This window comes from Scyliorhinus torazame, chromosome 5, assembly GCF_047496885.1.
Source record: "Scyliorhinus torazame isolate Kashiwa2021f chromosome 5, sScyTor2.1, whole genome shotgun sequence".
In the NCBI taxonomy this organism is placed as follows: Eukaryota; Metazoa; Chordata; class Chondrichthyes; order Carcharhiniformes; family Scyliorhinidae; genus Scyliorhinus; species Scyliorhinus torazame.
This window is the reverse complement of record NC_092711.1, coordinates 326326930-326352067: the sequence shown is the minus strand read 5'-3', so window position 1 is coordinate 326352067 and position 25138 is coordinate 326326930. Positions and strand designations below refer to the sequence as shown.

At 45.1% G+C, this 25138-nt stretch overlaps 1 protein-coding gene across 2 annotated transcripts in view; it reads left to right on the top strand.

The window, feature by feature from the left end:
- Window positions 1-25138, top strand: part of ints6l (integrator complex subunit 6 like) — a 179176-nt gene that overhangs the window by 51608 nt on the left and 102430 nt on the right. For both annotated transcript variants that reach the window (XR_011946715.1, XM_072505993.1), the window contains exon 7: window positions 6459-6622. Coding sequence is in view for 1 of the 2 variants with exons in the window: in XM_072505993.1 (XP_072362094.1) it covers window positions 6459-6622 (164 nt within the window). In the remaining variant the exon portion in view is untranslated. The remainder of the gene's footprint in view (window positions 1-6458; window positions 6623-25138) is intronic.

Sequence of the window (25138 nt, the reverse complement as noted above, 5' to 3'; positions counted from 1 at the left end):
TATACTGCATGTGCCCTCTCACTCAGCCTGTCCAAATCCCGCTGAAGCATCTCTGCATCCTCCTCACAGTCCCCCTCCCACAAAATTTTATATCACCTGCAAATTTGGAAATGCTACGTTTAGCTCCCTCGTCCAAATCTGTGAACAGTCGGCGTCCTAGCACAGGTCCCTGCAACACCCATTAGTCACTACCTGCGAAATGGAAAAAGACACATTTATTTCAACATTTTGCTTCCTGTCTGCTAACCAGCTTTCTCTCCATCTCGAGACACTGCCCACAATCCCATGCGCTTTAACTTTACACTGTAATATGCTATGTGAGACTTTGTCATAAGCCTTCTGAAAGTCTAAATAAACCACATCCACCGGGTCTTCCTTGTCAACTCTACGAGTCACATCTTCAAAGAATTTCAATAAATTAGTCGAGCATGGTTTCCCTTTCGTAAATCCATGCTGATTTTGTTTGATCATACCACTGCTTTCCAAATGCTGTTCCTGATAATGGATGCCAGCAACTGATGTTATATCCACTGGTCTATAGTTCCCTGTTTTCTCTCTGCCTCCCTTTTTGAATAGCGGGGCTATATTAGCTAGAATAGGAGAAGGAAACTCAATTGTTTGAGCTGATTCCACTGTTCAGTTCGATCATGACTGCTCTGTATCTCAACTCTCTTTCTCACCGCTGCTCCATATCCCTTCATACCCGACAGAAAATCTCAGTCTTGAAAATTTCACAACTTCTGTCATCAGCACCCTTTTGAGGAAGAAAGTTCTAGATTTGCACTGCTTTTTTGTGTTTTCTGATTTCGCTTCCACATGACCAATCTCTAGTTTTTAGATTATGCCCCTTGTTCTTGATTAAACATTGTTTTACACTTTTCTCCCTATCTACTGTATCAAATCCTTTTATAATTATAAACATCTCAAATACATCACTGCATTACATTCGTAACTCAAGGGATCACCAACCAAGTTGATATGAACATACAAAACTGATAGACAAGGAGGATGTGCTCATCAAACATGCCCTAAAAACCATGAGTGCTGGAGCATCATGTTGGTTGCAGCATCACATGTTGAACTGATCTAAACTACATTCCAGTACCAGTGCTTTATTGCAAAAATAGTTGGAATAGAGCACGTAGCCAATACGAAGAATTAGCAGCTGGGCCATTGAATATATTGAAGGCTGATAGAACATAGGACATAGAACAATACAGCGCAGTACAGGCCCTTCGGCCCACGATGTTGCACCAAAACAAAAGCCATCTAACCTACACTATACCATGTGGACAGATTTGTGATTGACAAGGGCATCAAAGATTACAGAGGACAGGCTTGAAACTGGAAATACGGCCACAATCAGACCAACCATGATCTTATTTAATGGCACAACAGATTGATGTGCAAAATGGACCACTACTCCTATTTCTCATGATCTGATGTTTTTTGATCTGATTAGGATCCAGATCCTAGCTCGGATACGATCTGGATAGGAACCGGATTCTAGCTCTGGTACAATCTGATTAGAATCTGGATCATAGCTCGAGTATGATCTGATTAAGATCCAATCCCATCCCAGCTACATAGAACATAGAACAATACAGCGCAGTACAGGCCCTTCGGCCCACGATGTTGCACCGAAACAAAAGCCATCTAACCTACACTATACCATTATCATCCGTATGTTTATCCAATAAACTTTTAAATGCCCTCAATGTCGGCGAGTTCACTACTGTAGCAGGTAGGGCATTCCACGGCCTCACTACTCTTTGCGTAAAGAACCTACCTCTGACCTCTGTCCTATATCTATTACCCCTCAGTTTAAAGTTATGTCCCCTCGTGCCAGCCATTTCCATCCGCGGGAGAAGGCTCTCACTGTCCACCCTATCTAACCCTCTGATCATTTTGTATGCCTCTATTAAGTCTCCTCTTAACCTCAAGTCCATCAGCCTTTCCTCATAAGATTTTCCCTCCATACCAGGCAACATCCTGGTAAATCTCCTCTGCACCCGCTCCAAAGCCTCCACGTCCTTCCTATAATGCGGTGACCAGAACTGTACGCAATACTCCAAATGCGGCCGTACCAGAGTTCTGTACAGCTGCAACATGACCTCCTGACTCCGGAACTCAATCCCTCTACCAATAAAGGCCAACACTCCATAGGCCTTCTTCACAACCCTATCAACCTGGGTGGCAACTTTCAGGGATCTATGTACATGGAGATACAATCCAATTAGGAAACAGATCCTAGCTCCGCTACGATCTGATTGAGGTAAGAATGACTGTCCTTTACATCAAGGCAGCATTGCAGCATTTTGGCATCAAGGAGCCCTAGCTAAACTGGAGTCAGTAGGAATCAGGGGGGAAACTCTCCCATGGTTGGAGTTATACCTGGCACAAAGGAATGTGGTTGGACGTCAATCATCTCCGCTCCAGGACATCTCTTCAGGAGTTCCTCAGGGTAACTGAGCCAGGAGGGAACTGAAGAAAGGGATTAGGAGAGCTAAGAGAGGGCATGAACAATCTTTGGCGGGTAGGATCAAGGAAACCCCCAAGGCTTTTTACACATATGTGAGAAATATGAGAATGACTAGAGCGAGGGTAGGTCCGATCAAGGACAGTAGCGGGAGATTGTGTATTGAGTCTGAAGCGATAGGAGAGGTCTTGAACGAGTACTTTTCTTCTGTATTTACAAATGAGAGGGGCCATATTGTTGGAGAGGACAGTGTGATACAGACTGGTAAGCTCGAGGAAATACTTGTTAGGAAGGAAGATGTGTTGGGCATTTTGAAAAACTTGAGGATAGACAAATCCCCCGGGCCTGACTGGATATATCCAAGGATTCTATGGGAGGCAAGAGATGAAATTGCAGAGCCGTTGGCAATGATCTTTTCGTCCTCACTGTCAACAGGGGTGGCACCAGGGGATTGGAGAGTGGCGAATGTCGTGCCCCTGTTCAAAAAAGGGACTAGGGATAACCCTGGGAATTACAGGCCAGTTAGTCTTACTTCGGTGGTAGGCAAAGTAATGGAAAGGGTACTGAAGGATAGGATTTCTGAGCATCTGGAAAGACACTGCTTGATTAGGGATAGTCAGCACGGATTTGTGAGGGGTAGGTCTTGCCTTACAAATCTTATTGAATTCTTTGAGGAGGTGACCAAGCATGTGGATGAAGGTAAAGCAGTGGATGTAGTGTACATGGATTTTAGTAAGGCATTTGATAAGGTTCCCCATGGTAGGCTTCTGCAGAAAGTAAGGAGGCATGGGATAGTGGGAAATTTGGCCAGTTGGATAATGAACTGGCTAACCGATAGAAGTCAGAGAGTGGTGGTGGATGGCAAATATTCAGCCTGGATCCCAGTTACCAGTGGCGTACCGCAGGGATCAGTTCTGGGTCCTCTGCTATTTGTGATTTTCATTAATGACTTGGCTGCAAAGAGACATAGATAGGATGCAGAGCTGGGCTGAGAAGTGGCAGATGGAATTTAACCCTGAAAAGTGTGAGGTTGTCCATTTTGGAAGGACAAATATGAATGCAGAATACAGGGTTAACGGTAGAGTTCTTGGCAATGTGGAGGAGCAGAGAGATCTTGGGGTCTACGTTCATACATCTTTGAAAGTTGCCACTCAAGTGGATAGAGCTGTGAAGAAGGCCTATGGTGTGCTCGTGTTCATTAACAGAGGGATTGAATTTAAGAGCCGTGAGGTGATGATGCAACTGTACAAAACTTTGGTAAGGCCACATTTGGAGTACTGTGTACAGTTCTGGTCACCTCATTTTAGGAAGGATGTGGAAGCTTTGGAAAAGGTGCAAAGAAGATTTACCAGGATGTTACCTGGAATGGAGAGTAGATCTTACGAGGAAAGGTTGAGGGTGCTAGGCCTTTTCTCATTAGAACGGAGAAGGATGAGGGGCGACTTGATAGAGGTTTATAAGATGATCAGGGGAATAGATAGAGTAGACAGTCAGAGACTTTTTCCCCGGGTGGAACAAACCATTACAAGGGGACATAAATTTAAGGTGAAAGGTGGAAGATATAGGAGGGATATCAGAGGTAGGTTCTTTACCCAGAGAGTAGTGGGGGCATGGAATGCACTGCCTGTGGAAGTAGTTGAGTCGGAAACATTGGGGACCTTCAAGCAGCTATTTGATAGGTACATGGATTACAGTAAAATGATAGTGTAGATTTATTTGTTCTTAAGGGCAGCACGGTAGCATTGTGGATAGCACAATTGCTTCACAGCTCCAGGGTGCCAGGTTCGATTCCGGCTTGGGTCACTGTCTGTGCGGAGTCTGCGCGTCCTCCCCGTGTCTGCGTGGGTTTCCTCCGGGTGCTCCGGTTTCCTCCCACAGTCCAAAGATGTGCAGGTTAGGTGAATTGGCCAATGATAAATTGCCCTTAGTGTCCAAAATTGCCCTTGGTGTTGGGTGGAGGTGTTGAGTTTGGGTAGGGTGCTCTTTCCAAGAGCCGGTGCAGACTCAGGGGGCCGAATGGTTTCCTTCTGCACTGTAAATTCAATGATAATCTATGATTAATCTAGGACAAAGATTCGGCACAACATTGTGGGCCGAAGGGCCTGTTCTGTGCTGTATTTTCTATGTTCTATGTAATGTCCTAGGCCCAACCATTTTCAGCTGCTTCATTAATGACCTTCCTTCCATCATAAGGTCAGATGTGGGGATGTTCATAGATGACTGCACAATGTTCCGTACCATTTGCAATTCCTCAGAAAAGAAGCAGTCCGTGTCCAAATGCAGCAAGACTTGGACAATATCCAGGCTTGGGCTGCCAAGTGGCAAGTTACATTCGCGAAGAAGTGCCAGGCAATGACATCTCTTGCAAGCGAGAACCTAACCATCGCCCCTTGACATTCAATGGCATTACAATCGCTGAATCCCCCACAATCAACATCCTGGGGGTTACCATTCACCAGAAACTGAACTGGACCCAGCCATATTAATACTGTGGATACCAGAGCAGCTTAAAGACTAGGAATCCTACGAATAACTCACCTCCTGCCTGTCCACCATCTACAAGGCACAAGTCAGGAGTGTGATGGAATACTCTCCACTTGCCTGGATGAGCGCAGCTCCAACAACCCTCGAGAAGCTCAACACCATCCAGGACAAAGCAGCCCCACGTGATTGGTCCCCCTTCCACAAACATTCAATCCCTCCACCACCCCCGACCAATGGCTGTCATGTGCACCATCTACAAGGTGCACTGCAGGAACTCACCAAGGTTCCTTAGACAACACCTTCCAATCCCACGACCACTACCATCTAGAAGGACAAGAGCAGCAGGTACCTGGGAACCCCACCACCTCGAGGTTCCCCTCCACGTCACTCACCACCCTGACGTGGAAATATATCGCCTTCACTGTTGCTGGGTCAACATCCTGGAACTTCCACCCCAACAGCAGTGTGGGTATACCTACACCTCAAGGACTGCAGCAGTTCAAGAAGGCAGCTCACCACCACCTTCTGAAGGACAACTAGGGATGGGCAATAAAAACTGGCCTAACCAGTGATTCCTACGTCCCGTAAAAATGAATTAAAAAATATATCACCAAAACGCTCCCCCACAGACACTTCTACCACCGGCCTGGGTTTGCTTCCTAAAATTAGGCCCACTACCAGCCCCTCTTGTAGGAGTTTCTATGTGGTGGCTCAAAACCTATCCTCGATACATTTTATGAATTATGGCCCCTCTGAGCCTTTCGTATTTTGACTATCCCAATTAATATTGGGAAAGTTGAAATCCTGTACTCACTAGGATGTGGCCTCGGGAGTAATTCAGAGATTGCTACCTTTGAGGTCCTGCTTTTCAATGTGCTATCTAGCTCCTAAATTCTTGCTGCAAGACATTATCCCTCTTTGTCGTTGGTACCAATGTGAACCATGACCTCTGGCTGTTCACCTCGCCCTCGGAATGCCCTTTAACCGTTCAGTGACACCCTTGACCTTGGCACCAGGGGGGCACCACACCATCCAGGATTCACATCTATGGCCACATAAACTCTGCACCCCTCACTATTGAGTTTCCCACCACTCTTACTCCTCCCCTCTTGTGCAGCTGAGCCACCAATAGTCTCCCATGCGGGACCTGTTAAAATTCTTACTGATGTCCATGTAGATTACACAACTGCATTGTCTTCATCTATACATCTAATCACTTCCTTGGGGAAAAAAATCAATAATTTCAAAAGGAAATTGGGCACTTAATGGAAATAGACCTGTAGGGTTATGCGAATTGAGCAAGGAGTGGGACTGTCTGAATAGCTCTGCAGAGGGCCATCGTGGACATTGAGGGCCAAATGGCCTCCTTTAGTGCTATAAATGACTAGTTCATCAACATGGCAATCTGCTCCTTTGGTTTGTAACACTGAAAATAATCTCAGCTGGTCTTGATGCAGCAGAAATCTCCTTCACCGTTTGCTCTGCTCTGTTTCAGATTGTATTGTTGAACCACCTCGAGCAACCTCTTCATTTACTCCTCAAGCTTGGCATAGCTGTCACAAACTGATTTACGTGCGGCCAAACCCCAAGACAGGTGTACCTCTTGGACACTGGCCAATCCCTGAGTCTTTCTGGCCGGATCAAAACTCCCCCACATTGGTGAGTATCAGTGATCAGGACAGGTTTTACTCTTTACATAAGGTCTGCTGCTTTGACATGATCAGTGCTTTCCAATTAATTTAATAACTTTAATCCACTTTAGTCTGTACCTATACTATATAAAAAGGAAATGCATTTAAAACAAAAGTTACTCAAATACCTTAATAAATTAGATTGATAGAAATTAATTCACGCAGTGTAAAACTTGAAGTTTGAAGGAATGGTGGCACAGTGGTTAGCACAGTTGCTTCACAGCGCCAGAGACCCGGGTGCAATTCCCGCCTTGGGTCACTGTGTGTGCGGGTTCTGCACGTTCTCCTCGTGTCTATGTGGGTTTCCTCCGGGTGCTCCAGTTTCCTCCCACAAGCCCTGAAAGACGTGCTTGTTAGGTGAATTGGACATTCTGAATTCTCCCTCCGTTACCCGAACAGGCGCCGGAATGTGGCGACATGGGGATTTTCATTGCAGTGTTAATGTAAGCCTACTTGTGACACTAAAAGATTATTATTATTTTAAATTTCTAAATAATCAGATTCTATTGATTACGAGTGAAGCTTGACAGCTTAATGAATGGAAGTAAAAGCAAATTACTGCGAATGCTGGAATCTGAAACAAAAACAGAAAATATTGCACAAGCGCAGCAGGTACATAGATACATAGAAGATAGGAGCAGCAATAGGCCTTTTGGCCTTTCGAGCCTGCTCCGCCATTCATCACGATCATGGCTGATCATCCAACTCAATAACCTAATCCTGCTTTCTCCCCATAGCCTTTGATCCCATTCTCCCCAAGTGCTATATCCAGCCGCCTCTTGAATATATTCAATGTTTTAGCATCAACTACTTCCTGTGGTAATGAATTCCACAGGCTCACCACTCTTTGTGTGAAGAAATATCTCCTCATCTCTGTCCGAAATGGTTTACCCTGAATCCTCAGTCTGTGACCCCTGGTTCTGGACACATCCATCGTTGGGAACATCTTCCCTGCATCTACCCTGTCTAGTCCTGAGAATTTTATGCGGTCTGACAGCATCTGTGGAGAGAAAAAGGACCAAATGTTTCATGAATGGAACTGTTTTGTAAAACACAATTAGCAAGCAAAGTTATAGAGAGAGATGGATTGGCCTGATGAGTAGGTTAGCTCACTGTGTGACAGAACACTATCGTTGGTGGCTGAGGTTACATAGGATGGCTTGTGGAACTTTTACTTGGGCTGTGGTCCAGCCAGTATTAATTTGGCGAGGGTTCTGCTCATCATTGACTTGATGGTATACAAATGGTTAAACAGAAATTATTTGGAAGACCGGGGATGGGAACTGATGAACCCAGGGATATTCAGTGTTTAGGAAGGACAGACAAAAAGTAACGGTGGTGGAGTGACAATGCTGGTTAAAGAGGACATTACATTTATTTTGATTTGATTTGATTTATTGTCACATGTTCCAGAATACAGTGAAAAGTATTTTTCTGCGGCTGAGGATCGTACACAGTACGTACATAGTAGACACAAGAGTTTACAGTTTAGTTCCCTCATCTAAATCATTAATATGTATGAGAATAGCTGGGGTCCCAGAACCGATCCCTGTGGTACCCCACTCGTCACTGCTTGCCAATTGGAAAAAGTATTTATATTGTCCATTCCAAATGGCCTGATATCATTAATGACAACCTTCTAGTATGGGACTGGAGGTTCCCTTTCCTGAAAACCACTGGAGCTTTCTAATTTGAGAACCTGGAAACCTGGATGATTATTTAAATTGCCAGATTTATTGATTTCAATTACACAACTGACCATGATGGGATTTGAATTTGTGACCCCTGACTTGCTAGTCCAGCATGGTTACTATATCTGCGCTTTTAACAGTCAGAGCCAGGTCTTAATCCGTGTACGTTAGGCAGACATGTCCATGAGGAATGACAAATTGATGAGGAGTATGTGTGAGAGCAGACTCTGGTCACACTTTAGGTAGACTAGAAGGAGAAGCCATTACAGGAGATGTGGTGAAGGGAAGGCAGTGCTATGAAGAAATGATGGAGAAAGGGTGGAATGGTTGAGAGTGACGCAGAGGAGTAATGTGCCATGGTAGCTGTTTGACACTGGTGACTGTGATCAGCGCTGTGAAGGAGTATGTAGGTAGTTGATTATTTAGTCTTTATCCCACATTCTACTGTGCCGTGTCTCTCGCAAGATTCAGCACCAGCTTTTTGACAGTTGACTGAATTTGGATATCTTAAGTTCATGAACTGGCCTATCCCCAGATGTCAACAAAAACAAAAGACAGAAAAGGGAATAAGAAAAGTGATGGGCATAAAAACCAAGGGCCAGATTCAAACAGGACCACAGCGAAAAATATTGGGAACTGGAGAAGTTGAAAAGACAAGCTTAAAGGCTTTGTGCCTTAACGTGCAATAAAGCGGATATGAACCAATCACGCAAATCGATGTAAACGGATATCTTAATCGGGATTACAGAGACCTGGCTACAGGGAGACCAGGGATGGGAACTGATGAACCCAGGCATATTCAGTATTTCGGAAGGACAGGCAAAAAGAAACGGCGGTGGAGTGACAATGCTGGTTAAAGAGGCCATTACATTTAGTTCCCTCATCTAAATCAATAATATGTATGAGAATAGCACCGGTCCCTGTGGTAGCCCACTAGTCACTGCCTGCCAATTGGAAAAAGACCCGTTTATTCCTACTCTTCGTTTCCTGGCTGCCAACCAGTTTTCTATCCATGTCAATCCACTGTCCCTAATCGCGTGCGCTTTAATTTTACACGCTAATCTCTTATGTGGGACTTTGTCGAAAGCCTTCTGAAAATCCAAATAAACCACACCCACTGGCTCCCCCTCGTCAAGTCTACTAGTTACATCCACGAAGAATTCCTGTAGATTTGTCAAGCATGATTTCCTTTTTGTAAATCCTTGCTGACTCTGTCCAAATCTGCCACAGTTTTCCAGGTGTTCTGCTTTAAAATCTTTGATAATGGAATGTAGAATTTTCCCCATTACTGGCATCAGGCTTACTGGTCTATAATTCCCTGTTTACCTCCCTTTTTAACTAATGGAGTTACATTAGCTACCCTCCAATCTGCAGGAACTGTTCCAGAGTCTATAGAATCCTGGAAGATGACCACCAATGCGTCCACTATTTCTAGAGCCACTTCCATTAGTACTCTGGGATGTAGAGTATCAGGCCCTGGGGATTTATCAGCCTTCAATCCCATCAGTTTCCCCAACACCATTTCTCTGCTAATACTGATCTCCTTCAGTTCCTCCCTCTCATTAAACGCTGTGTTTCCCAACATTTCTGATATATTTGTGTCCTCCTTTGTGAAGACAGAACCAAAGTGTGTATTTAGTTGCTCAGCTATTTCTCAGCTATTTCTTTTCCTTCATTATAAATTCCCCTGTTTCTGACTGCAACATTTGTCTTCACAAATCTTCATATACCTATTGAAACATTTACAGTTTGTTTTTGTGTTCCCCAGAAGCTTACTCTCGTGCTCTTTATACGTTTCAATGACATCCCCTTTCATTCTTCTAAATTTCAGTCTATACAGCCCTAATCAACCCAATGTCTCCACACACACCTAACCTGCCACCCCAAAAATCTGTCTGGTGCATCTTCACTGCACTCCCTCTGGCAAGTATATATTTTCTTGGGTAAAGAGACCAAAACTTTACACACAATATTCCAGGTGTGGTCTCCGCAAGGTCCATTTGCAGTAAAACATCCTCGCTCAAGTACTCCAGTCTTCCTGCAATGACATCCAACATTCCATTTGCCTTTCTAACTGCTTGCTTGCGTTCAGTGATTGGTACACGATGACACCAAGGTCTCTTTGTACATCAACATTTCCAATGTATCACAATATAAACAATACTCTGCCATGATGTTTTTACTTCTGAAGCAGATAATTTCACACTTATTGGGAAGTGGTGGCATACTGGTATTACCACTGGACTAGTAATACAGAGGCTCCAGGTAATGCTCTAGGGACCTGGGTTTGAATCCCACCGTGGGAATTAAATGTCTAATGATGACCATAACACCATTTTCTATTGTTGTAAAACCCATTTGATTTTAATGTCCTTTAGGAAACTAAATCTGACATTTGGTGGTGGCACAGTGGTTAGCACTGCTGCCTCAGCGCCAGGGACCCCGGTTCAATTCCAGTCTCGGGTGACTGTCTGTGTGGAGTTTGCACTTTCTCCCCGTGTCTGTGGGTTTCCTATGGGTGCTCCGGTTTCCTCCCACAGTCTAAAGATGTGCAAGTTAGGTGGATTGACCATACTAAATTGAAATGAAAATTGCTTATTGTCACAAGTAGGCTTCAAATGAAGTTACTGTGAAAAGCCCCTAGTCGCCACATTCCGGCGGCTGTTACGGGAATTGAACCGTGCTGCTGGCCTGCCTTGGTCTGCTTTGAAAGCGAGCGATTTAGCCCTGTGCTAAACCTCTTTACTTCCTCCTCACTGTTACAACCCTACTTAGAGACTTCAATAAAGAGCACGGAGAGAGAGGACGAGACTTCAGTAAAGAGCGCAGAGAGAGGGCGAGATTTCAGTAAAGAGCGCGAAGAGAGAGAGGGCGAGACTTCAATATAGAACGCGGAGAGAGAGAGCACGAGACTTCAATAAAGAGCATGGAGAGAGAGGGCAAGACTTCAGTAAAGAGTGGAGAGAGAGAGAGGGCGAGATTTCAGTAAAGAGCATGGAGAGAGAGAGGGTGAAACTTCAATAAAGAACGCGGAGAGAGAGACGGCGAGACTTCAGTAAAGAGCACGGAGAGAGAGAGCACGAGACTTCAATAAAGAGCATGGAGAGAGAGAGGGCAAGACTTCAGTAAAGAGTGGAGAGAGAGAGGGCGAGATTTCAGTAATGAGCATGGAGAGAGAGAGGGTGAGACTTCAATAAAGAACGCGGAGAGAGAGACGGCGAGACTTCAGTAAAGAGCGCGGAGAGAGAGACGGCGAGACTTCAATAAAGAGCACGGAGAGAGAAAGGGCGAGACATCAGTAAAGAGCACGGAGAGAGAGAGAGGGCGAGACTTCAGTAAAGAGTGGAGAGAGAGAGAGGGCGAGATTTCAGTAAAGAGCGCGGAGAGAGAGAGGGTGAGACTTCAATAAAGAACGCGGAGAGAGAGAGGGCGAGACATCAGTAAAGAGCGCAGAGAGCGGGCGAGACTTCAGTAAAGAGCGCAGAGAGAGAGAGGGCGAGACTTCAATAAAGAGCGCAGAGAGAGAGAGGGCGAGACTTCAGTAAAGAGCGCGAAGAGAGAGAGGGCGAGACTTCAATAAAGAGCGCGGAGAGAGATAGGGCGAGATTTCAGTAAAGAGCGCGGAGAGAGGGCGAGACTTCAGTAAAGAGCGCGAAGAGAGAGAGGGCGAGACTTCAGTAAAGTGCGCGGAGAGAGAGAGGGCGAGACTTCAGTAAAGAGCGCGAAGAGAGAGAGGGCGAGACTTCAATAAAGAGCACGGAGGGAGAGAGGGCGAGACTTCAGTAAAGAGCACGGAGAGAGAGAGGGCGAGACTTCAGTAAAGAGCACGGAGAGAGAGAGGGCGAGACTTCAGTAAAGAGCGCGAAGAGAGAGAGGGCGAGACTTCAATAAAGAGCGCGGAGAGAGAGGCCGAGACTTCAATAAAGAGCACGAAGAGAGAGAGGGCGAGACTTCAGTAAAGAGCACGGAGAGAGAGAGGGCGAGACTTCAGTAGAGAGGGCGAGACTTCAATAAAGAGCGCGGAGAGAAAGAGGGTGAGACTTCAGTAAAGAACGCGGAGAGAGGGCGAGACTTCAGTAAAGAGCACGGAGAGAGATAGGGCGAGACTTCAGTAAAGAGCGCGGGGAGAGAGAGGTCGAGACTTCAGTAAAGAGCACGGAGAGAGAGGGGGCGAGACTTCAGTAAAGAGCGCCGAGAGAGAGGGGGCGAGACTTCAGTAAAGAGCACGGAGAGAGAGAGGGCGAGTCTTCAGTAAAGAGCACGGAGAGATAGGGCGAGACTTCAGTAAAGAGCACGGAGAGAGAGAGAGAGAGACTTCAGTAAAGAGCACGGAGAGATAGGGCGAGACTTCAATAAAGAGCACAGAGAGAGCGAGACTTCAGTAAAGAGCACAGAGAGATAGTGCGAGACTTCAGTAATGAGCACAGAGTGAGAGGGCGAGACTTCAGTTAAGAGCGCAGAGAGAGAGAGGGCGAGACTTCAGTAAAGAGCATGGAGAGAGAGAGAGGGCGAGACTTCAGTAAAGAGCGCAGAGAGAGATGGGGCGTGACTTCAGTAAAGAGCATGGAGAGAGAGGGCGAGACTTCAGTAAAGAGGGTGGAGAGAGAGGGCGAGATTTCAGTAAAGAGCGCGAAGAGAGAGAGGGGGCGAGACTTCAGTAAAGAGCACGGAGAGATAGGGCGAGACTTCAATAAAGAGCACAGAGAGAGCGAGACTTCAGTAAAGAGCACAGAGAGATAGGGCGAGACTTCAGTAATGAGCACAGAGTGAGAGGGCGAGACTTCAGTAAAGAGCGCAGAGAGAGAGAGGGCGAGACTTCAGTAAAGAGCATGGAGAGAGAGAGAGGGCGAGACTTCAGTAAAGAGCGCAGAGAGAGATGGGGCGTGACTTCAGTAAAGAGCATGGAGAGCGAGAGAGGGCGAGACTTCAGTAAAGAGGGTGGAGAGAGAGAGGACGAGACTTCAGTAAAGAGCGCAGAGAGAGAGAGGGGGCGAGACTTCAGTAAAGAGTGTGGAGAGAGAGAGGACGAGACTTCAGTAAAGAGCGCGGAGAGAGAGAGGGCGAGACTTCAGTAAAGAGCACGGAGAGAGATAGGGCGAGACTTCAGTAAAGAGCACGGGGGATATAGGGCGAGACTTCAGTAAAGAGCGCGGAGAGAGAGGGCGAGACTTCAGTAAAGAGCGCGGAGAGAGAGAGGGCGAGACTTCAGTAAAGAGCACGGAGAGAGATAGGGCGAGACTTCAGTAAAGAGCACGGAGAGAGATAGGGCGAGACTTCAGTAAAGAGCACGGAGAGAGATAGGGCGAGACTTCAGTAAAGAGCACGGAGAGAGATAGGGCGAGACTTCAGTAAAGAGCGCTCTCGGATAAGACAACTGTCCGTTTGTTTAAAAAAACCGGTGTGACCTGATTGGCTGAAAGTCAGACTGGGTTAAATTTGAATATCTGGAGTTACTGATTTTAAATACTAGTTTTGATTTGACTTAGATTATCATTTTTAAGTTGATTTGAATTACTATTTAAACATTTTAAAATTTGACTTAAATAACTATTTTGGGCCGATTTAAATTACTATTTTTAATTTGATTGAAATTACTTTTTTAATTTTAATTAAATAACTTTTTAATTTGTTGTCAGATCAAGAGGGAAAAATACTCAGTTAAAAAAAAAAAAAAAAAAAAAATTAATTAAATAGTACGCGGGGATTGGATTTAATCTGACACAAAAACATCTTTCGAAAGTTAATTTCAAAGGTTTAATTTAAAGGAATAATTCATGGCAGGACAGTTCCAAGGCGTGGTCTGCTCCTCTTGCTCATTGTGGCAGGCTGGGGACAGTTCCAGTCCCCAGGGTCAGCATGTGTGCAGGAAGTGTCTCCAGTGCAGCTCCTGCAAGTTCGAGTTTCAGAGCTGGAGCGGCGGCTGGAGACACTGTGGAGCATCCGCGAGTCGGAGAGCATCATGGATAGCACGTATAGAGAGGTGGTCACACTGCAGGCTCAGACTCCGCAGGCAGAAAGGAAATGGGTGACCACCAGACAGAGCAAGAGAGTGAGACAGGTAGTGCAGGAATCTCCTGTGGTCATTCTCCTGCAGAACAGATTAACCGCTTTGGATACTTTTGAGGGGAATGGCCTCTCGGGAAAACAACAACAGCCCAACTCGTGGCACCACGATTGGTTCTGCTGCAGAGGGGAGGGGTGATAAGTGTGACAGCGCAATAGTTATAGGGGATTCAATTGTAAGGGGAATAGACAGGCGTTTCTGTGGCTGCAAATGAGACTCCAGGATGGTGTTGCCTCCCTGGTGCGAGGGTCAAGGATGTCTCTGAGCGGGAACAGGACATTCTGGAGGGGGAGGGTGAACAGCCAGTGGTCGTGGTACACATCGGTACAAATGACATAGATTTAAAAAAAGGGATGAGGTCCTAAAAGCAGAATACAGGGAGCTAGGAAGGAAGTTAAGAAATCGGACCTCGAAGGTAGTGATCTCAGGATTACTACCAGTGCCACGTGCTAGTCAGATTAGAAATAACAGGATATATAGGAGGAATACGTGGCTGAAGAGATGGTGTCAGGGTGCGGATTTCAGATTCCTGGGGCATTGGGACTGGTTCTGGGGGAGGTGGGACCTGTACAAACTGGACGGGTTACACTTGGGCAGGACTGGAAGTGATGTCCTAGGGGGGCTATTTGCTAGAGCGGTTGGGGAGGGTTTAAACTAATGTGGCAGGGGGATGGGAAATGATGCAGGAAGTCGGAAGGTAGTAAAACAGGGACAGAAACAAAAGGCAGTAAGGGGCAATGTGTAAGGCAGAGAAGCCATAGTCAAAAATCAAAAAGGGCGACAGTACGAGGTACAGTGACTGAGGGGAGCTCAGTGAATAGGACCAGTAATACTAAAAGGAATAAAACGGGAAGTGAAAACATTAATGGTAAGCGACGCGGCAGGTTGTTACATGAAGATATGGGTTCAATGACGAGGAAAATTAAGAGAAAGGTTAAGAGGAAAAATAACTTAGGAGAGGTTACTGATCAAGGTGTTAAGATTCAGAACAGAGGTATAAAAGCCAACATAAGTGTATTTTACCTGAATGCTCGTAGTATTCGGAATAAGGTAAATGAGTTGATGGCACAAATCATCGTGAATGACTATGATTTAGTGGCCATTACTGAGACATGGTTAAAGGATGGACACGACTGGGAGTTAAATATCCAAGGGTATCAAACTATTCGGAAGGACAGAGTGGATGGTAAGGGAAGTGCTGTAGCTCTGTTATTTAAGGATGACATCCAGGCAACAGTAAGGGATGACATCGGTGCTATGGAGGATAAGGTTGAATCCATTTGGGTGGAAATCAGGAATAGTAAGGCGAAAAAGTCACTGATAGGAGTAGTCTATAGGCCACCAAATAGTAACATTATGGTGGGGCAGGCAATAAACAAAGAAACAATGGATGCATGTAGAAATGGTAAAGCAGTTATCATGGGTGATTTTAATCTACATGTTGATTGGTTTAACCAGGTCGGTCAAGGCAGCCTTGAGGAGGAGTTTATAGAATGTATCCGCGATAGTTTCCTAGAACAGTATGTAATGGAACCTACGAGGGAAGAAACGGTCCTAGATCTGGTCAATGAGACAGGATTGATTCATGATCTCATAGTTAGGGATCCTCTCGGAAGGAGCGATCACAATATGGTAGAATTTAAAATACAGATGGAGGGTGAGAAGGTAAAATCAAGCACTAGTGTTTTGTGCTTAAACAAAGGGGATTACAATGGGATGAGGGAAGAGCTAGCTAAGGTAGACTGGGAGCAAAGACTTTATGGTGAAACAGTTGAGGAACAGTGGAGAACCTTCCAAGCGATTTTTCACAGTGCTCAGCAAAGGTTTATACTAACAAAAAGGAAGGACGGTAGAAAGAGGGAAAATCGACCGTGGATATCTAAGGAAATAAGGGAGAGTATCAAATTGAAGGAAAAAGCATACAAAGTAGCAAAGATCAGTGGGAGACTAGAGGACTGGGAAATATTTAGGGGGCAACAGAAAGCTATTAAAAAAGCTATAAAGAAGAGTAAGATAGATTATGAGAGTAAACTTGCACAGAATATAAAATCAGCAAGTAAAGGTTTCTACAAATATATAAAACAAAAAAGAGTGGCTACGGTAAATATTGGTCCTTTAGTGGATGAGAAGGGAGATTTAATAATGGGAGATGAGGAAATGGCTGAGGAACTGAACAGGTTTGTTGGGTCAGTCTTCACAGTGGAAGACACAAATAACATGCCAGTGACTAATGGAAATGAGGCTATGACAGGTGAGGACCTTGAGATGACTGTTCTCACTCAGGAAGTAGTGATGGGCAAGCTAATGGGGCTAAAGGTAGACAAATCTCCTGGCCCTGATGGAATGCATCCCAGAGTGCTAAAAGAGATGGCGAGGGAAATTGCAAATGCACTCGTGATAATTTACCAAAATTCACTAGACTCTGGGGTGGTCCCGGCGGATTGGAAATTAGCAAACGTGACGCCACTGTTTAAAAAAGGAGGGAGGCAGAAAGCGGGTAATTATAGGCCAGTTAGCTTAACTTCGGTAGTAGGGAAGATGTTGGAATCTATCAGCAAGGAAGAAATAGCGAGGCATCTGGATGGAAATTGTCCCATTGGGCAGACGCAGCATGTGTTCATAAAGGGCAGGTCGTGCCTAACTAATTTAGTGGAATTTTTTGAGGACATTAACAGTGCGGTAGATATCGGGGAGCCAATGGATGTGGTATATCTGGATTTCCAGAAAGCCTTTGACAAGGTGCCCCACAAAAGGTTGCTGCATAAGATAACGATGCATGGCATTAAGGGGAAAGTAGTAGCATGGATAGAGGATTGGTTAATTAATAGAAAGCAAAGAGTGGGGATTAATGGGTGTTTCTCTGGTTGGCAATCAGTAGCTAGTGGTGTCCCTCATGGATCAGTGTTGGGCCCACAATTGTTCACAATTTACGTTGATGATTTGGAGTTAGGGACCAAGGGCAATGTGTCCAAGTTTGCAGACTACACTAAGCTGAGTGGTAAAGCAAAAAGTGCAGAGGATACCGGAAGTCTGCAGTGGGATTTGGATAGGTTAAGTGAATGGGATAGAGTCTGGCAGATGGAATACAATGTTGACAAATGTGAGGTTATCCATTTCGGTAGGAATAACAGCAAAAGGGATTACTACTTAAATGATAAAATATTAAAACATGCTGCTGTGCAGAGAGACCTGGGTGTGCTAGTGCATGAGTCACAAAAAGTTGGTTTACAGGTGCAACAGGTGATTAAGAAGGTGAATGGAATGCTGTCCTTCATTGCTGGAGGGATGGAGTTTAAGACTAGGGAGGTTATTCAGCAACTCTATAAGATGTTAGTGAGGCCACACCTGGAGTATTGGGTTCAGCTTTGGTCTCCTTACTTGAGAAAGGACGTACTGGCACTGGAGGGTGTGCAGAGGAGATTCACTAGGTTAATCCCAGAGTTGAAGGGGTTGGATTACGAGGAGAGGTTGAGTAGACTGGGACTGTACTCGTTGGAATTTAGAAGGATGAGGGGGGATCTTATCGAAACATATAAGATTATGAAGGGAATAGATAGGATAGATGCGGGCAGGTTGTTTCCACTGGCGGGTGAAAGCAGAACTAGGGGGCATAGCCTCAAAATAAGGGGAAGTAGATTTAGGACTGAGTTTAGGAGGAACTTCTTCACCCAAAGGGTTGTGAATCTATGGAATTCCTTGCCCAGTGAAGCAGTAGAGGCTCCTTCATTAAATGTTTTTAAGATAAAGATAGATGGTTTTTTGAAGAATAAAGGGATTAAGGGTTATGGTGTTCGGGCCGGAAAGTGGAGCTGAGTCCACAAAAGATCAGCCATGATCTCATTGAATGATGGAGCAGGCTCGAGGGGCCAGATGGCCTACTCCTGCTCCTAGTTCTTATGTTCTAACTGGACGAGAAAATATTTTTTACAAATTTTGGAAGAACAGAGCTAACTGGTTTTAACAACAAGAAAAAACATTCATTATACTTGGAGAAAAAAAATGGATTATAATACAACACCCCTTTACTCCCCCTTTAATTTAATGCAGGATTTAAGATTAACATGAATTACAACATACGCCTTAAGATGCAATTGTCTCACTAACACACAAGTCCTTTTGAAGCACACCAGATGATTGTGATCAAATACACACTCTGCTCTGAACCCAAGTGAGTGTCTGTGGATTTCTGCTGAGAATACCCCCCCCGCCCCTTGGATGATCACCACGTGGGATTTCAAACTTCACTCCCAAAACACGCTTTCCAATCTCTGAATAATGTTTTCCCTTTTGTGATTTGCATTCCGAAATCCAGTCCAGGTTTTAGAAATGACTCAACCCAAGCTTCCACTCCACTTTTGATAGTCCAGTCCAGGATGTTATACTACCTCTTTTTAGGGTTCCTTTGCCTTCGCTGCTTTTCCACAAACTCTGAGATCCAGCCATAGATTTCCAAAGTTATTTCAACTCTCATTCCACAGGCTGAAGTAAAATCTCAGAATGGCATAGTGGTATTGTCGCTGGACTAATAATCTAGATACTCCGGGCCTTGCTCTGAGGACCTGGTTTCAAATACCACCATGGCAAATGATGAAGTGAACAAAAAAATCCACATTAGATGTGGTTCTGTGATTGAACAACATTTGCTAAACAATCCTGAGTGTGCTAGGGATTATAAGGACAACCAATTTAAGATTATTAGTTTGGCTCGCAATGTGGCCGACTTACCGGAGTTTAAAAAGTATATATTAATACACCAGTTCTGTTCTTTGCAGATTGAATGAACTTGTACACACATTGTGTCTGTTTTGTTTAGTTGAAACAGATGCAACAGCAATTCTCTGGTTCATTCCCCAGGGCAAATTCTTGACTAGTCAACCTGCCTGGTTTCAATTTAAACAAAGCTTGGCAGTTAACTGTCAATTAGGAATGAACTTGTGCATTCTCCATGGCAACACTTCTAATGGTCTACTTGCTAACCAATCAGCACGCACTTCTCGTCAAGTATAAATTGTTGTATAGAGGAGGGGGTCTGGTGTGAGGTGCTCCGGAGAGTGAATGCCTCCACTTCATGTGCGAGGTTGGGGCTGATACAGCTGAAGGTGGTATATAGAGCGCACCTCATGAGGGCGAGGATGAGCCGATTTTTTGAAGGAGTAGAGGTGTGTGAGCGTTGCGGGGGGGGCCCGCGAATCACGTTCATATGTTTTGGTCCTGTCCAAAGCTAGGGGAGTACTGGAAGGAGGTGTTTAGGGTAATTTCCAAGGTGGTGCGTGTGAAACTGGACCCGGGTCCCCAGGAGGCCATATTCGGGGTGTCGGACCAGCCAGGGTTGGAAACGGGAGCGGAGACAGATATCATAGCCTTTGCCTTGCTGATCGCCCGAAGGCGGATCCTGCTGGGATGGAGAGCAGCCTCTCCACCCAGTGCCCTGGCGTGGCGGGGGGACCTGTTGGAATACTTGACCCTTGAGAAGGTTAAGTTCGAACTGAGGGGAAGCTCGGAGGGGTTCCACAAGTCATGGGCATTATTCATTATGCACTTTCAAGAACTGGATAACATTAAACTTTAGTTGGGGGGGGGGGGTGGAGCTGCGTAGATTAAGGGTGACTACGGGTAATCCCTGATTCCTTTTTGTCATTTGTTTATGTAAACATGCGGGCTAATGTTTGGGGGTTGGTGGGCGGATGGGATCGTTGTTATTATGGGGATTGACATATCTTGCTGAGCATTGTTTATTGTTGATGGGTGTAAATGTGGGAGAAAATGTGAAAAAGGAGGAGAATAAAAATATTTATTCAGAAAAAGTATAAATTGTTGTACCCTTTGCATTTGGTTCTTGCGAATTTGCTGTTGAGGACAAGACAAAAAGTTTCAACACCCTGTGTCTCTTTTCAGAAATACTCAGGTTCTGTAAACAAATGTTTCTATCCTTTTTGGCTTGTTGTCTATTTTTGTTAATGTTTCTGTTAATCGCCTTGGTTTGCTTCCTAGGTTAAATGCCCTATATAAATAAAAATAGTTTTTGACAATTCAGCAGGACACACCGAATTGTTAACTTGTTCAGTGGCATCAAAATTAATGTATTGAAATATGAACAAAATATTGGAAATGCACAGCAGATCTCTAAATAAAAATAATGTTTGTGGGTGTAAGAACTGGAAACTGAAAGCTAGGTTGTTGATATTGAATAAATACTAAAACCAGTGTTAATATCCACATATTCATCCATCTCAATGCTCTCAAATAATCTGTTTTTAAAGGTGTGAAATAAATTTCCCCGTCACATGGGATAGTGATTAAGTGGATCAAATATTTTCCTAATTGCTAACCGGTTTTGAGATTTTAAAATTTTGGGATTGAATGCAACCTTTGAGATAAAAGTTAGTTGCCTGCATATTCCATTATTTGAAGAAGTGAGTACAGATCACTTTGTTCTTTGTTCTTTGACAGCATTTCTCAAAACATTTTCCTGGTGTCACTCCATTTTAATGCCTCAGACTTTGTGTGAGCCCAGAGTGAAAATTCAGGTGGGGGAAAATGTTGAGCAGGAGTGGGGCAGGGGGTTAAAATAGCTGGGTTCGCTCTGGAAAACAAGACCCATTGGTTTACAAGTTGTCGTTGTATCAGTAATCTAATCAAACCGCAATCAACTTGTTTGCACTGAGTGCTGAATTTGGTGCATTGAGTGCTATAGCAAGAGTTTGGTGACCGAGGGAGTATAAGGCTTCATTTTTATCTAAAATTTAGTCTCTCTTATTTAGTTAATTAACTTAAAAGTTGCTGTTTGGTTTAGAAGAAGGTGAATTTTCAATCAGCTTTAAACAGGCTTCTACTTGTAGGCACTTGCAGCTGGAGCTTGTTAATTAGTTAATTGGATTAGGCCAGTTTTCAGAGGCTAGATTCACAGTATAAAAGTGATCCCCTACAGTGCAGACTTTGTTTGCACTGAGTGCTGAATTTGGTGCATTGAGTGCTATAGTAAGAGTTTGGTGACCGAGGGAGTGCTGAATTTGGTGCATTTGAGTGCTATAGTAAGAGTTTGGTGACCGAGGGAGTGCTGAATTTGGTGCATTTTGAGTGCCATAGTAAGAGTTTGGTGACCGAGGGAGTTAGGTGAGGAGGGAGTAAGGTGCTGCTTTCATTTTGTTTCCGACATTTCCGCAAAGAGTGAGAAGAGAGCCAGGAGTTTACAGAAAGTGTAACTGACTGGGAGCAGCGTCGGAGGGCGGAGATCTAGTTAGTCCACAGGGCAGCTATATTCTGTCAGGTAAGAGGGGATGGAGGCTAGGCCAGTTGCATGCTCCTCCTGTAGGATGTGGGTGGTGAGGGATACCACCGGTGTCCCCGCTGACTATACCTGCGGGAAGTGCACCCAACTTCAGCTCCTCAAAGACCGTGTTAGGGAACTGGAGCTGAAGATGGATGAACTTTGGATCATCCGGGAGGCAGAGGGGGTGATTGAGAAGAGTTACAGGGAGGTAACCACACCCAAGTTACAGGACAAGAATAGCTGGGTTACCGTCAGGGGGAAAAAAACAAACAGGCAGACAGTGCAGGGATCCCTTGTGGCCATTCCCCTTCAAAACAAGTATACCGTTTTGGATGCTGTTGGGGGGGATGACCTACCGGGGGAAGGCCCTAGCGGCCAGGTCTCTGGCACTGAGTCTGGCTCTGGGGCCCAGAAGGGAAGGGGGGAGAATAGAAAAGCAATAGTTGTAGGAGATTCAATGGTTAGGGGAATAGATAGGAGATTCTGTGGTCGCGAGCGAGACTCCCGGAAGGTATGTTGCCTCCCGGGTGCCAGGGTCAGGGATGTCTCGGATCGTGTCTTCAGGATCCTTAAGGGGGAGGGCGGGCAGCCAGAAGTCGTGGTGCACATTGGTACCAACGACATAGGTAGGAAAAGGGGTGTGGAGGTAATAAACCAGTTTAGGGAGTTAGGCTAGAAGTTAAAAGCCAGGACAGACAGAGTTGTCATCTCTGGTTTGTTGCCGGTGCCACGTGATAGCGAGGCTAGGAATAGGGAGAGAGTGCAGTTGAACACGTGGCTGCAGGAATGGTGTAGGAGGGAGGGCTTCAGGTATTTGGATAATTGGAGCGCATTCTGGGGAAGGTGGGACCTGTACAAGCAGGACGGGTTGCATCTGAACCAGAGGGGCACCAATATTCTGGGAGGGAGGTTTTCTAGTACTCTTCGGGAGGGTTTAAACTAATTTGGCAGGGGAATGGGAACTGGATTTGTAGTCCAGCAACTAAGGTAGCCGATATTCAGGACGCCAAAGCGTGTAATGAGGCAGTGGGGAAGGGAACACTGACAAAGGAGAGTACTTGCAGGCACGGAGATGGGTTGAAGTGTGTATACTTCAACGCAAGAAGCATCAGGAATAAGGTGGGTGAACTTAAGGCATGGATCGATACTTGGGACTACGGTGTGGTGGCCATCACGGAAACTTGGATAGAAGAGGGGCAGAAATGATTGTTGGAGGTCCCTGGTTATGGATGTTTCAATAAGATTAGGGAGGGTGGTAAAAGAGGTGGGGGCGTGGCATTGTTAATTAGAGATAGTATAACAGCTGCAGAAAGGCAGTTCGAGGAGTATAACCCTAATGAGGTAGTATGGGTTGAAGTCAGAAATAGGAAAGGAGCAGTCACCTTGTTAGGAGTTTTCTATAGGCCCCCCAATAGTAGCAGAGATGTGGAGGAACAGATTGGGAAACAGATTTTGGAAAGGTGCAGAAGTCACAGGGTAGTAGTCATGGGTGACTTTAACTTCCCAAATATTGAGTGGAAACTCTTTAGATCAAATAGCTTGGATGGGCTGGTGTTTGTGCAGTGTGTCCAGGAAGCTTTTATAACACAGTATGTAGATTGTCCGACCAGAGGAGGGGCAATATTGGATTTAGTACTTGGTAATGAACCAGGGCAAGTGATAGATTTGTTAGTGGGGGAGCATTTTGGAGATAGTGACCACAATTCTGTGACTTTCACTTTAGTAATGGAGAGGGATAGGTGCGTGCAACAGGGCAAGGTTTACAATTGGGGGAAGGGTAAACACGATGTTGTCAGACAAGAATTGAAGTGCATAAGTTGGGAACATAGGCTGTCAGGGAAGGACACAAGTGAAATGTGGAACTTGTTCAAGGAACAGGTACTACGTGTCCTTGATATGTATGTCCCTGTCAGGCAGGGAAGAGATGGTCGAGTGAGGGAACCATGGTTGACAAGAGAGGTTGAATGTCTTGTTAAGAGGAAAAAGGAGACTTATGTAAGGCTGAGGAAACAAGGTTCAGACAGGGCATTGGAGGGATACAAGATAGCCAGGAGGGAACTGAAGAAAGGGATTAGGAGAGCTAAGAGAGGGCATGAACAATCTTTGGCGGGTAGGATCAAGGAAAACCCCAAGGCCTTTTACACATGTGAGAAATATGAGAATGACTAGAGCGAGGGTAGGTCCGATCAAGGACAGTAGCGGGAGATTGTGTATTGAGTCTGAAGAGATAGGAGAGGCCTTGAACGAGTACTTTTCTTCTGTATTTACAAATGAGAGGGGCGATTATTGTTGGAGAGGACAGTGTGAAACAGACTGGTAAGCTCGAGGAAATACTTGTTAGGAAGGAAGATGTGTTGGGCATTTTGAAAAACTTGAGGATAGACAAGTCCCCCGGGCCTGACGGGATATATCCAAGGATTCGATGGGAGGCAAGAGATGAAATTGCAGAGCCGTTGGCAATGATCTTTTCGTCCTCACTGTCAACAGGGGTGGTACCAGGGGATTGGAGAGTGGCGAATGTCGTGCCCCTGTTCAAAAAAGGAACTAGGGATAACCCTGGGAATTACAGGCCAGTTAGTCTTACTTCGGTGGTAGGCAAAGTAATGGAAAGGGTACTGAAGGATAGGATTTCTGAGCATCTGGAAAGACACTGCTTGATTAGGGATAGTCAGCACGGATTTGTGAGGGGTAGGTCTTGCCTTACAAATCTTATTGAATTCTTTGAGGAGGTGACCAAGCATGTGGATGAAGGTAAAGCAGTGGATGTAGTGTACATGGATTTTAGTAAGGCATTTGATAAAGTTCCCCATGGTAGGCTTATGCAGAAAGTAAGGAGGCATGGGATAGTGGGAAATTTGGCCAGTTGGATAACGAACTGGCTAACCGATAGAAGTCAGAGAGTGGTGGTGGCCACATTTGGAGTACTGTGTACAGTTCTGGTCACCTCATTTTAGGAAGGATGTGGAAGCTTTGGAAAAGGTGCAAAGAAGATTTTACCAGGATGTTACCTGGAATGGAGAGTAGGTCTTACGAGGAAAGGTTGAGGGTGCTAGGCCTTTTCTCATTAGAACGGAGAAGGACGAGGGGCGACTTGATAAAGGTTTATAAGATGGATCAGGGGAATAGATAGAGTAGACAGTCAGAGACTTTTTCCCCGGGTGGAACAAACCATTACAAGGGGACATAAATTTAAGGTGACAGGTGGAAGATATAGGAGGGATATCAGAGGTAGGTTCTTTACCCAGAGAGTAGTGGGGGCATGGAATGCGCTGCCTGTGGAAGTAGTTGAATCGGAAACATTAGGGACCTTCAAGCAGCTATTGGATAGGTACATGGATTACGGTAAATTTATGTAGTGTAGATTTATTTGTTTTTAAGGGCAGCATGGTAGCATTGTGGATAGCACAATTGCTTCACAGCTCCAGGGTCTCAGGTTCGATTCCGGCTTGGGTCACTGTC